The 12,212-nt window shown below is 43.9% G+C and overlaps 1 protein-coding gene across 1 annotated transcript in view; it reads left to right on the top strand.

Moving 5' to 3' along the window:
* Positions 1–710: 710 nt before the first annotated feature.
* Positions 711–12,212, top strand: part of CEP152 (centrosomal protein 152) — a 54,633-nt gene continuing 43,131 nt past the window's right edge. Inside the window, exons 1-8 of the mRNA XM_080930855.1 lie at positions 711–856; positions 4,356–4,449; positions 5,240–5,343; positions 5,556–5,628; positions 5,737–5,961; positions 6,949–7,114; positions 10,648–10,791; positions 11,810–11,949. Coding sequence (XP_080786981.1) covers positions 4,363–4,449; positions 5,240–5,343; positions 5,556–5,628; positions 5,737–5,961; positions 6,949–7,114; positions 10,648–10,791; positions 11,810–11,949 — 939 coding nt within the window. The 5' untranslated portion in view covers positions 711–856; positions 4,356–4,362. The remainder of the gene's footprint in view (positions 857–4,355; positions 4,450–5,239; positions 5,344–5,555; positions 5,629–5,736; positions 5,962–6,948; positions 7,115–10,647; positions 10,792–11,809; positions 11,950–12,212) is intronic.

Here is a 12,212-nt window from a genome sequence, read left to right as displayed (position 1 = left end):
GTTTGTAACATGCCAGGTCCAGCCACCCTCAACAAGCCAATCAAGAGACACATAAAAGTGGAAAGCAAAAATGAGCTTTAGCCAATGTGTTTCCGATCTTCAAGTTCGATGATATAAAGAGATTTAACGACGTCCTAACATCCAAGAACATCCGCGGAAATGCAACTTTTAGCCTACCCGGGAGCACATTCAGTTTTATCAGTAAAGAAATACAAATCTTAACAAGTCAAGTCAGAAGATGATGCCACGTTTAACAACCACCAAGGCTGGCAGTGGCGCTTCAGAGAGCATAAAGGGCCAATGGAAGAAACTTAGAAGTTTAAGTGCAAAAAACGGAATGTCCTCGCTAATCTCTGGGAGGGCAAACACTCGGCTGTAGCTAGGCAACCGAAGTACTCTAGGAGGCTTTTGTGATTGGCTCAGGACTTCCCCAATGGAGGCTCCGGGAATCTTCCCGCCGCCGCTGGCGCCCTCTTCGAACAGCCGCGCTCTGGCAACTGCGGGCGACTTCTCAACCGACCTTGTGGAAGGCGGGGTTTCCGCCCCGTAGCTCCGCCCAGCCGGCAGTCCCATCGAGCGGCGGCGGCGATTGGAGGAGACGGCTGCTTGTCTAGTGGCGGGGTTCGCGGGCTAGGGTGTACTGGGAAGGTGCTCGCGGGCTGGAAGTCGGGACAGCGGGTTGCTGGAGGTGACTGCAGTCTCTCGGCCGGCCGGGCGGCTGCGGGATCGGGACTGGCCTTCGAGTCTCCTGCACTGGGGCGGTGCGTGCTCGCTCCCTGCTCGGTCCTCGGCCCGGGAGTCTCACCTGTAGACCTGAGCGCGCCCGTGGTTCCTGGACGCCGGGCCCAGCTCTTTGGTGAGTACACCCAGTCCAGGAGGCTTCCTGGATTTGGGATCACTGCCCTCTGCTCGCCTTGGTTTATCCATGCTGTTATCAGTACTACCGACCTCAAGAGATTGTCATTGCCCCCTCTCTCCGTACCTTTGTCGTCGGAACCGGACCTGGAAAGTGTCTAAAATAGACTGTTGAGTTCTGGTTCCATTCTGTAAGAGAAGTGAGAATGTAAGCTAGTGGGTGCAGTTTTTAACTCCTAGGGCACTTACATTTAGCCCATCTTGTAGTCATGAATTTAAGTGTGATTTAAGCCAAAGTTCGCTTTGTAATTAAACGGTTCGGGGTTGTTTTCATGTAAATAAAGGCTGATGTTTGAAGCCTCAAGCAAAGGATAATAAGCCGTGCGCTCTTGAAGTGCATAGAATGGACTTTGGATGGAGCAGGCATCTAAACGTGGAGTCCTTATCGGGGAGTTTTGGCCCTCGCACATACGCTGTTTTTACCCTGTTTAATTCCCAAAGAAACGGAAGCAGTTAAGATTGCACACAGCCAGAGACCCGATTTTGAACGAGGATCTTCAGTTCTTAATTGCTTACAGCCATATTACATCCTTCGGGATTCGAGCAAACACATAAATAATTTGGAATGTAAACAAATTTTAAAAAAGGAGATCTGTCTAAAGATCCTTTCTACTGCGGTGGGAGAGGTGGTTCAGTAAGAGCTTGTCGCTGCCCTTGCAAGAGGATGTGAGTTCATTTCTTGCATTCAAATTGCATAGGTCACGACTTTGCTTGACCCCAGCTCCAGGGGATCCTAAGGCCAGTGGCTTTATTCACTCATTATTGATGATGATGTTAAAATTAAATATTTTTGGAAAAGAAAATATACACTAAAGTTTGCTCACAAAAGCAAGATTCTAGAGATATCTATCCCTTTATGTGAGAGGGTGGAGGGGGATGTCCCAAAAGCACCAGGGACAGTACTGACAAGTATTGTCAGACAAGTATTGACAAGCTGGGTCCGAGGTCTGTCTGATCTGAGTGCTTTTTATATTGTAATGGGGTTAGGAAAAGTTTCCTAGCTAGAATGAAAATAGTAACCAGGTAGCTATGTTTTAGAAAGTACACTAGCTATGTTGATACCTTGGTTCATTTTTTAAGTGGCCATCTCTCTGGTTAAACATAGGAGCAGGTCATTGTTCCTACTAATGGCATAATTTTGCCATATTAACCAAGATACAGTTTTACTATGGCAAATGTTCATTGCTACTGATTGTTTTCAGCATGATTTATCAGCTCATATATCACCAACAGATTATCAAAACCAAACCACAAAAACCATAGTGTTAAGTGTGACTATTTTCAATGTAGTAGTTGAAGGTAGTACATTGCTACTTATATTACACTTCCTGAATTCTTCATGGACTTAACCTCTTTGTGTGTGTGTGTACATGTGTGTACGTGGATAATTGTATGTGTGAATATGGGTATACAGGTGTCATACCATATTGTAGAGGTCGGAGGGCATCCTCTGGTGTCAGTCTTTGGTTTCCGCCTTGTTTGAGACAGGTATCTTGCTGTTCCAGTGTTAGGGCACACTGGCTGGCTCATGACCTTCCAGACAGCCTCTCACCTGTGCCTCCCTCCCCCTTACAGATGCCTAGGTTGAACTCAAGTCTTCAAACTTTCATTGACCATGTGCACTGAGCCATCTCCTGAGCCTGATGAGCTCAGACTCCAATAAGATTAAATGAACATTTATATTTCTTTCTAAAATGGATTTTTATGCTATTTTCTCATCTCAAGTTGTTGTTTGCTGATACTTTTTATTAATTGATTTGTAAGTAGTTTAACAGTTTTTTGTAATTTTTATCTCTTGACTTTGCAAATGTGTTGTGATATATATATGTATATATATATATATATATATACACACACACACTATTTTATTTATGACTGATGTCTTTTGCTTTAAACAGTTTAAGAAATGTATTTTTATTTTATGTGCATGGGTCTTTTGTCTGCAAGTTTGTCTGTGCACCACGTGTGTGCCTGGTGCCTGTGGAGGACAGACATGGGCCTCCTGTCTGCTGGAACTGAAGTTCCAGCTGGTCGTTACTACCATGGTACTGGGAATTGAATCTGGATCCTCTGCAGAAGGGTCAAGTGCTTGACCACTGAGCAGTTCTCCAGTCTCAGGAAGGATCTTTGTATCTTCTGGAGGATGGATGCCTTTAGCTCAACTTTGCCCCACATCTTTAGGGTGATAGGTTAAAGTGTATCCTTGTTTTCATCATCTGAGATGCTGTAGGTGGGATGTCCACTTGGAGCTATGAACTAAACCCCAAGATATGAGAGTAGTGTTTTCTTCTCACCTCACAGTCATCTTAGATTGTTATATTTTAGTCTTTATCTGATGATGATCTATACACGAGAATTCCAGCAGGCACTAAGGAGAGGCAAAGCTCCTGTTCCCCAGTGAGTGTGCGTGTGTTTCCTGCCATGTCTGGTTAAGAACACATCTTCTATTAACATTTTAACAGCTATAAAACAGTATTTTAATAGTAGTGTTGTTTCATATATTTTATATATATATTTAGTGTACAAACCATGCAGTCACAGGTGTCTTAGATCTGCTAAAGGGTGTGTGTGTGTGTGTGTGTGTGTGTGTGTGTACAGGGCTAATGGTTTATGGTAAGATGCATTTGTGTTGCTGGGGTCCTTATACTTCTCATATGACTTAGACTTAGTTTAATGACATTTTACAGCCTGGAAGTTGTAGTAAATGGGCTGTGGCTTAGACCACACAAAAGTACGTTTCTCAGGTGTGAGGCACCTGGATTGAAGAACAGTGTTAGCCAGGCCACTGGCAGCACATACTTCCTACTACTTCCTCTTCCTCCTCGTCCTCCTCCTTTCTTCTTCTTCCTTTGTCCTCCTCCTCTTGTCAGAATCATTTGATATTTTGGACTTTGGGGACTTTAGAGTATCAGCATCCCTGTGTATAATTTAAATTACCAGAAGCCTGTCCAACGTTAGTAGTTGCATCCACAGGAACGTTTAGAACTCAGAGCCACACGATGGCACAATCCATAGCCTTCCCTTCTGCCCTGTGGTATTTTGCCAGCCCCTATTGCTGAAGAGGGAGTCTGGAACCTTAAGCTTTTTGATGTGTGAACAGTTTCTGGGTGACAGTCATTAGCCCAGGACCGAGGAATTCCCTTTTGGGAGGCATGAAGTTTGTATTTGGAATACAGAGCATGGAGCAGACTCTATAGGACCCTCACTGTGCCTTGTGCATAAATTGAGGCTTCACTTGAGCTGTTCTTAAGGTTTTATGTTGGTCTTTCAAGTTTGTGAGTGTTTTAAGTTTTGGTTGGCAGACATGTAACTGCTGTAAAAACCTTTCAGCCACTTGGGGAACCTGGTTACTGTTTTGTTGACTGTTTGCTTTTTTTTTTTTTTTTTGCTATGAATTGCTGTCATATGACTGCTTTTTCATGAGTCCCAATTCTCCTCAGGAGGATCATGTCATTGGAGTTTGGCAGTGTAGCGCTGCAGACACAAAATGAAGATGAAGAATTTGACAAAGAAGACTATGAAAGGGAAAAAGAGGTGAGTTTCTCGGGAGAAAAAAAAGGCCCCCGAGCCCAGTGCTCAACAACCCATCATAAGTATATCATCTTGTGTCATTTTGAAGGGATTTATAATTCATGAAACTTCAGCAAACAACACTTATAACCTGATTGACACTGGACTTTTAAACAGTAGAGGAATTGGGGCTGGAAAGATGGATATGTGGGTTCCCACTTCCTGGCGTTTCTATTATCCTGCAGTTGCATATAGATGTTTGGTTAGTTTTGGTGTGTGCTTTTGCACCGTCCTAGAGCAGAGAGTATCACATGTCATTTCATCCTGGGGCTTAGATGATTGCCTCTAATCCTTCACTCCCTAGAGGCTCTCGGGTGCTTCACCAGAGCTTAAGGGCTCCCTGGACACATGCTGCTGCCGCCATTCCCACCACCTGGGCAGAGTGCATGGGCAACTCAGATTCCCTGTGGGATGTCAATTGTCACTCCCCCAGCTCTGGTTACTGGTGAAGGGATCCTGACTGTGGATGAGCACCATGATTTATGGTTGGCCGTGCGTCCATAAAGAAGTTTTTTGGTTGTGATGTGTGCGCATACAAACCCGACCCCCTTGTGGAAAAAGTAAAGCCTGCTGTTAATCATTAATCCTGGCGTCACGCTTTCCCCTTTCCTCAAGTGACGTTATGGATGAGATGCATGTGCAGTTTCAGAAGCTCACTAAGGCATAAGAAATTCCTCTGTGCACATCAACTCAGGGCAGCTTGGCAGTGTCTTGTGTTTCGGTCAGTGTGATGCTGATGTGACTCCTTGCTCAGTTGCAGCAGCTACTCACGGACCTCCCTCACGACATGCTGGATGATGAACTCTCCTCGCCCGAGCGCCATGATTCTGACTGCAGTGTGGATGGCATAGCGGGAGAGTAAGGACCTGGGGTCACTTCCTCTTGTATCTTGTTCTCCATAAACCTTCCCTTGAGTCTCTGCCGATAATGTAAACTTAAGCTTCAGACTGATTTCTAGAACTTTTGGGTTAAGGTTGAGGGAAGAACAAATACTAGAATCTTGGGTTTCTGTGTGTTATTTCTTGACAAATCCGATAGACTGTAGGACTAAAGTACTGTTTTTTCTCAAGACTGCATCCTCCTGAGAATCTGGAGAGGAAGTGGATTGAGCGTGATGTACTGCCCAAGTCTCACAGTGTGAACGTGAGTGTCTGCTATGACCCAGTGCTGCTGCGGGTTGGGTACAGGAGGGCTTTTGTTTTACTCTTGCTGACTAATGGAACTGTCCTGGATTTATATTTTGGAGAATAGTATGGCAATGGCTGGGACGAAAATCGGAGTAAAACTGAAGACCAGCATCTTGGGTACCATCCTGGAGAAGGTGGGGATGAAGGTGGAAGTGGCTATAGCCCTCCAGGTAAACAGGAGCAGGCAGATTTGTATCGTCTTCCTGAAGACTTTAGGCCGTACACCGGTGGTCAGAAGCAGGCAGCCGGTGTCATTACGTTTTCAGATCCTCAGAGGGACAATTTTCAGGTATAGTAAGAGTTTGACTTTGAGGAATTTGAGTGTGCATGTATGTGCATGTTGTGTGTGTAAGGAAGTGCATGAATTCAGTGCAAAAGTAATTTAATAACTTTTTCAAATTTATTCAGGTTCGAGCTAAGTCAGCTAGGCTGCTTTTGTCTATAATTTAATGCAGTTGTGATGCCAAGCCTAGTGTTTAAAATGGAAGCCTTTTGGAGGTGGTTATTTAAACACTGTGGGCCAGTTCTGTTAGGGGGTAGCTCCTCGTTTGCTGCTGCTTCTGGCTTCTGTGGGCTTGCAATCCCGTGTAGGTGACAGTTCCTTCATTTCCTTGTTCACCAGTCCCATGATGGATTTAAGTCTAACGTCTCAGGTCCCGTCCTGCATTGTGTGGTGTCACAGCTGTGAGGAGTTCTAAAAAGGCCTCAGGAGAAAGTATATCTTAGAATTCGCCAGTGATAGTGTACCTCACTTCCCCAGTTGCTATTCTGTGTGACGCAATGGCATTATTATTATTATTATTATTATTATCATTAGTATTTATTGTTTCATTAAAAACTGTAGAATTTGTTATATATAAGATGTTATCAGATGTTCTCTTTTTTTGAGCATGTGCATGTTTTATGTTCCCAAGGTAACATTGTTTTAGTCATTTGTGATGTAATACTTATACACAATCTCATTGCAGTTCCTAAGTTTTATTTTTGAAGTTGACTCCGCTGTGTGCTCAAAAGGACGATGAAACAATTCATAGTGTTCAATGTCGTGTGCTCTGTTTTTGAGCAAACAGTGTCTATTGGAAGTTGGTCCTGAGCAGGGGATGTAGAGTGCCTGCCTACCACCCATGGGGCTCTGGGGTCAGTCCCCAGTGTCACAGGACCAGGAGTGGCGGTGCACGTGTGTAGTTCCAGCACTTGGAAGGCAGGGGGAAGTGTCTAGTAAGATTATTTTGGAAAAGACCAAATCTTAATTGTAAATTTTGTCATCTTTTAATAGCAATTTGGTTTGTCTCAAGGACCCAGCTGTCAAGCTTTGGAGCCATATAAAGCTGTATATAAGCCTTACCACTCTACTGCGCAGAAGAGCACTTCACCAGCCCAGGACGCAGCAGGAACTGACATGTTTGAAGACTTGCAGCAGCAATTTCTAGGTGCTAAAGAAAGTAGGTGTTCTGTTTATATTTATTCATTTGGCCATTATTGCTTTGTTTTGAGCTAGGGTTTTGCTGTGTTGCCCAGGCTGGCCTCACACTTAAGGCAATTGTCCTGCTCCCAATTATGAGAATTAGAGGCATGTATTGCTACACCCAACTATATTATATTTTGTTAAGCTAATTGGGGAATTTTGAACATTTAATATATAGTTTTATACACTTTCAAGAATTAATATTTTTTGATTTATTTTATTTTTTTATTTATATGAGTACACTGTAGCTGTCTTCATACACACCAGAAGAGGGCATCCGATCTCATTACAATGGTTGTGAGCCACCATGTGGTTGCTGGGGTTTGAACTCAGAACCTCTGGAAGAACAGTCAATGCTCTTAACTGCTGAGCCATCTCTCTAGCCTCAAGAATTATATTTTTAAAGTAACTTTCAAAAAGTCCCTGTTTTCTATTTTAAAGGTATATACTGTGCTATTTATGAGCAAACTATTAAGCTCTTGGATGTATAGTTCAAAATACTATATTGAGCTCTAAAGTGGTGATTCTCCTATAGTTCTAGCTCTTAGGAGGAGAGGCGGGAGGATCTGACCCCAGTTAAAGTCAGCCTGAGTACACAGTGGGAGCAATGAAGAAGGTCAGCCTGAGTACACAGTGGGAGCACTGAAGGTCAGCCTGAGTACACAGTGGGAGCAATGAAGAAGGTCAGCCTGAGTACACAGTGGGAGCACTGAAGAAGGTCAGCCTGAGTACACAGTGGGAGCACTGAAGGTCAGCCTGAGTACACAGTGGGAGCAATGAAGAAGGTCAGCCTGAGTACACAGTGGGAGCACTGAAGAAGGTCAGCCTGAGTACACAGTGGGAACACTGAAGGTCAGCCTGAGTACTCAGTGGGAGCACTGAAGGTCAGCCTGAGTACTCAGTGGGAGCACTGAAGGTCAGCCTGAGTACACAGTGGGAGCACTGAAGAAGGTCAACCTGAGTACACAGTGGGAACACTGAAGAAGGTCAGCCTGAGTACACAGTGGGAACACTGAAGAAGGTCAGCCTGAGTACACAGTGGGAACACTGAAGAAGGTCAGCCTGAGTACTCAGTGGGAGCACTGAAGGTCAGCCTGAGTACTCAGTGGGAGCACTGAAGGTCAGCCTGAGTACACAGTGGGAGCACTGAAGGTCAGCCTGAGTACACAGTGGGAGCACTGAAGGTCAGCCTGAGTACACAGTGGGAGCACTGAAGGTCAGCCTGAGTACACAGTGGGAGCACTGAAGGTCAGCCTGAGTACACAGTGGGAACGCTCAAGGTCAGCCTGAGTACACAGTGGGAGCACTGAAGGTCAGCCTGAGTATACAGTGGGAGCACTCAAGGTCAGCCTCAGTACACAATGAGAACATTCAGTGTTAGCGTGAGTACACCCAAGGCCAGCCAGAGTTGCCTAGTGCCTGAATTTGGTGAGATGCTGTAGTTTGTCTCAAAAAAGCCAAGGGTTGCAGCTAACTGCTGCTCAGTGGTTGGAGCATGTGTGGCATTTATAAGGCCCTCACTTTCCAGCCCCTCATGAGAAACTCTTGGGAGCCATGTTTGTGGGGTAAAGATACAGTAAAACTGCTGTGAATCGTAAGTGCTTCTTTGGGAGTCAGTGTGCTGTGCTCCCTAATGTAGCACTGTTTGACACCAAGATGTCTGAGGAAAGCTTTTGTACTGTGCATTTCAGCTACCCAGCCTGGTATTTTTTCTTGTCTGCTTTGGAACATGAATATGCTTATCTCCCCAGGTTTAGGTTTCTCATCTGAAACATGTAATTAATAAGTCAGCCATGAGCGTCTTGATTTTTAAAAATTCTTCATATTTTTTATTGCGATGGTTGTACAGACTTGCTATTCAGAATTGATGCTGATCTCAGGTTTAGTTATGTGCTCCTTGCCCCTGTCCTTAGTCACTGTTCGGTTGCTGTGAAGAGACCTAATGACCAAGTTTGTAAAAGAGCATTTACTTGGGCCTTGCTTGGAGTTTCAAAGGTGTGCTTCCATGGTGGGGGGCATGCCAGTGTCCTTGGTGACACTGGAACAGTAGCTGAGAGCTACCTCATGACCTGTAGGCAGACAGAGGTGGGGGTGGGGTGGGGAGAGACAGAGAGAGGCACACATGCACTTTGGGCTTGGCACGGACTTTTGAAATCTCTAAGCCCACCCCCAGAGACAGATTCTCCTCCAGCAAGGCCACACCTCCTTTTAATTAGTGCCTCTCCCTGGAGTCTCAGCATTGAGATATAGGAGTCTAGTGGGCCATTCTTATTCAATCACTTTACCCCCAGCCTTTTTTTTTTTTTTTTTTGATCTAGAGTATGTATACATATGTCCATAAGGAAGACACTTAGAGTTACTATAGAATTTTGAGCTCTGAAGGAAGGCTTGACTCAGCACTGTCTGTTCCTAACTGTTGATGGTGGATTAGTACATAAAGTAGATTTGATAGTAAACTGTAAAATCCAGTGCTTCTGTTCTGAATGTCTATTAACTGTTTAGAAGTTTATTGAGATATAAAGACTTTGGGACTGATTAGTTTTAGTGTATGACTTTTTCTGTGTAATTATTTTTTAATAATAAAGTTAAAAAAAAGGAGTGAATTTGGTGTGGTGAAGCTTTGAGACAGTTTATTTATGTCCCCTTCTATGAGGCACAGTGATGTTTTTAATGTTCAGAGTTTTTCCTTTTTAAAGACTAGGTCTCAGTATAAGGCCTTGGTTTGGAACTTGCTATATAGACCAGGGTAGCCTTGAACTCACACCTGCCTTCTACCTGTGTGCTAAGATTAGGGCATGTACCACCGTGCCTGGGCTTATATTTTGTTTTGTTTTTTAATTTAGAAAAGAGTACAGATTGTTTTGTTAATAAGTATTTACAATTTTCTCTATGTACTTATTGACGTAAGCTTACAGATGCGTTAGCCAAATGAGGAGTGTCATTATGGAGTTGAGGTGCCATTCTTCTAATACCTGTCACTTGGCTTTCTCCTCTGATCTAAGTGTTTCTAGAGAAGGCGGCAGAGTTCACACCTCTTTTTATTGGTTAATTAATGTGGTTAATTAATATGCTGTCTTGTGCCAGTATAACCATAAAAGACTGTATTTATCTTCTGCGAAAGAGAGCCTTTGACAGGGATATCTGGCAGTGTTCCTTTCAGGTAGTGTGATCACAGGCTCTGCGTTTGTTCACCCCTCACTTGGCAATGGCGTGTTGTTCTATTGCAGCTGCGTGCTAGTTGTCCACATTTAGATAGTGAGTCAGGCTTTCACCCAGAGACATTGTGCCTATCCTGGGCGACCATGTAGAAGCATGGAGTGTGTCCTGTGGTAGCACTCTCATGTAAATGGAACCGAAGCTTCACAAAGTGCATATCCTCACCACAAGATACTAGTCACAGTTGGCTTCATGATATTCTACCAGGTCATTTAAAAAGCTTGAAATACACTACCCTAGCTGATCACAGATCTTAGTATGTTTTTATCTAATAAATTGTCTCTAATTCCAAAGCAGACTCTGCAGAAAATATACATATTATTCAACTCCAGGTTCTTAACAAAGCAAAGGAGAGACAACTGGACAGCTTAGTTGGAAAACTCAATGACAGTGAACGCCAGATTCGGTATCTGAACCACCAGCTGCTCATAATTCAAGGTGAGGTGACAAGAGCTGGGCAGTTGGGTAAAAAACTCACTTCATTCGGTTTTAGCTTCCTGTGCTTTCATTTCCAATACCCTTATTTGACCCAGGCAGAGAACTCTCGTGGGTTGGAGCAGATCTCAAGCCCAGGACTTCTGCGCCTGGTGTTTGGAGACATTTTTCTCCTTTTCTTTCATTTACCTCTTCTTCCCAGGTATTAGACACAGTGAGTGAGTGGGCACTCTCCGCTGTGCTGATGGCTTTCCACCCTAACAGCTGTGGACTTTGCGTCATTACCTTGATTACAGTTCACTATAGGTGACATGTTTCATTTGCAGTGCAGCAGAATTTAGGGAGCTTCATTGCCATTTCTGGTGTAACCACAAGGTCCTGGCTGCTTGTTTTTCTGTACCGTAGCTTTAGTCAGTGTTGAGTGTCCACTTATAGAATAATTTTATGACTGGATTCCAGTGCATTTCAAATTTAATTGATAGTGAAGTGAAAGCTCTTTCTGTAATATTCACAAGATCTTTTGGGAGGGATGAATTGCTGAAGTATTTGGGGAGGACTAAGGACTGGGGAATTCAAGAGTTTCTTTCAAATGTGTGAAGGGGTGATTAGTCCTTGGTACCTTGTTTTGTGAGTAAGGGTCTTACTGTGTGGTCTTACCAGTGATCTTGCCTCAGCCTCTGAGTACTGGGGTCCTGGTGTGTTCAGCCATGAGCTGCTCTAGGACTCCTTTTTGATGGACATGAAAACTGTGGAACTTCTTAAGTGAGCAGATGCAGAAGTATTGGGGCTCCTTTGCCATGCAGGGTTACAGTAAGGATTCATGGGCTGTGGCTGCGGGTCTTTCGATTATTTTTTGGTATCAATTATTTTTGAAATAACTTTTGGTTTTTCTTTTTTTCTAAAGCAACTAAAACTCATTTGTCTGAATCGAATTTTATTCAGATATAGATCTCATAGAGGTTGTGACAACGATGATCTTACAACAGGGACAGTATTTATGTAAATATCTCTCATGCTCCAGGTGAAAAGGATGGCATGGCCCTCAGCCTTCGGGAATCCCAGAAGCTCCTTCAGAATGGAAAGGAGAGGGAGATGCAGCTTGAAGCACAGTTAAACGCACTAGAGACCCAGATAGAAGCATTCAAAGTCAATGAGGAGAAGGTAAACTTTATTTTCATTCATCAAAGCCTTAGTTTGGGGCTGGAGCCGTGGCTCAGTGGTTTAGAGCTCTAGATGCTCCTCAGAGGACCAGGGTTCAGTTCTCAGCACCACACTGCTGTAACAGTCTGTAACTCCAGTCCCAGGGGATCCCATGTCTTCTGGTCTCTGTGGGCACCAGGCACATGTGGAGCCTGGGCATACATGTAGGCAAAACATTCACAGACAATTAAATAAAAAAATATAAATTTAGTTTGTATAATACC

The sequence above is a fragment of the Micromys minutus genome (assembly GCF_963924665.1).
Source record: "Micromys minutus genome assembly, chromosome: 17".
Classification (NCBI taxonomy): Eukaryota; Metazoa; Chordata; class Mammalia; order Rodentia; family Muridae; genus Micromys; species Micromys minutus.
This window is presented reverse-complemented; position numbering and strand designations above follow the sequence as displayed.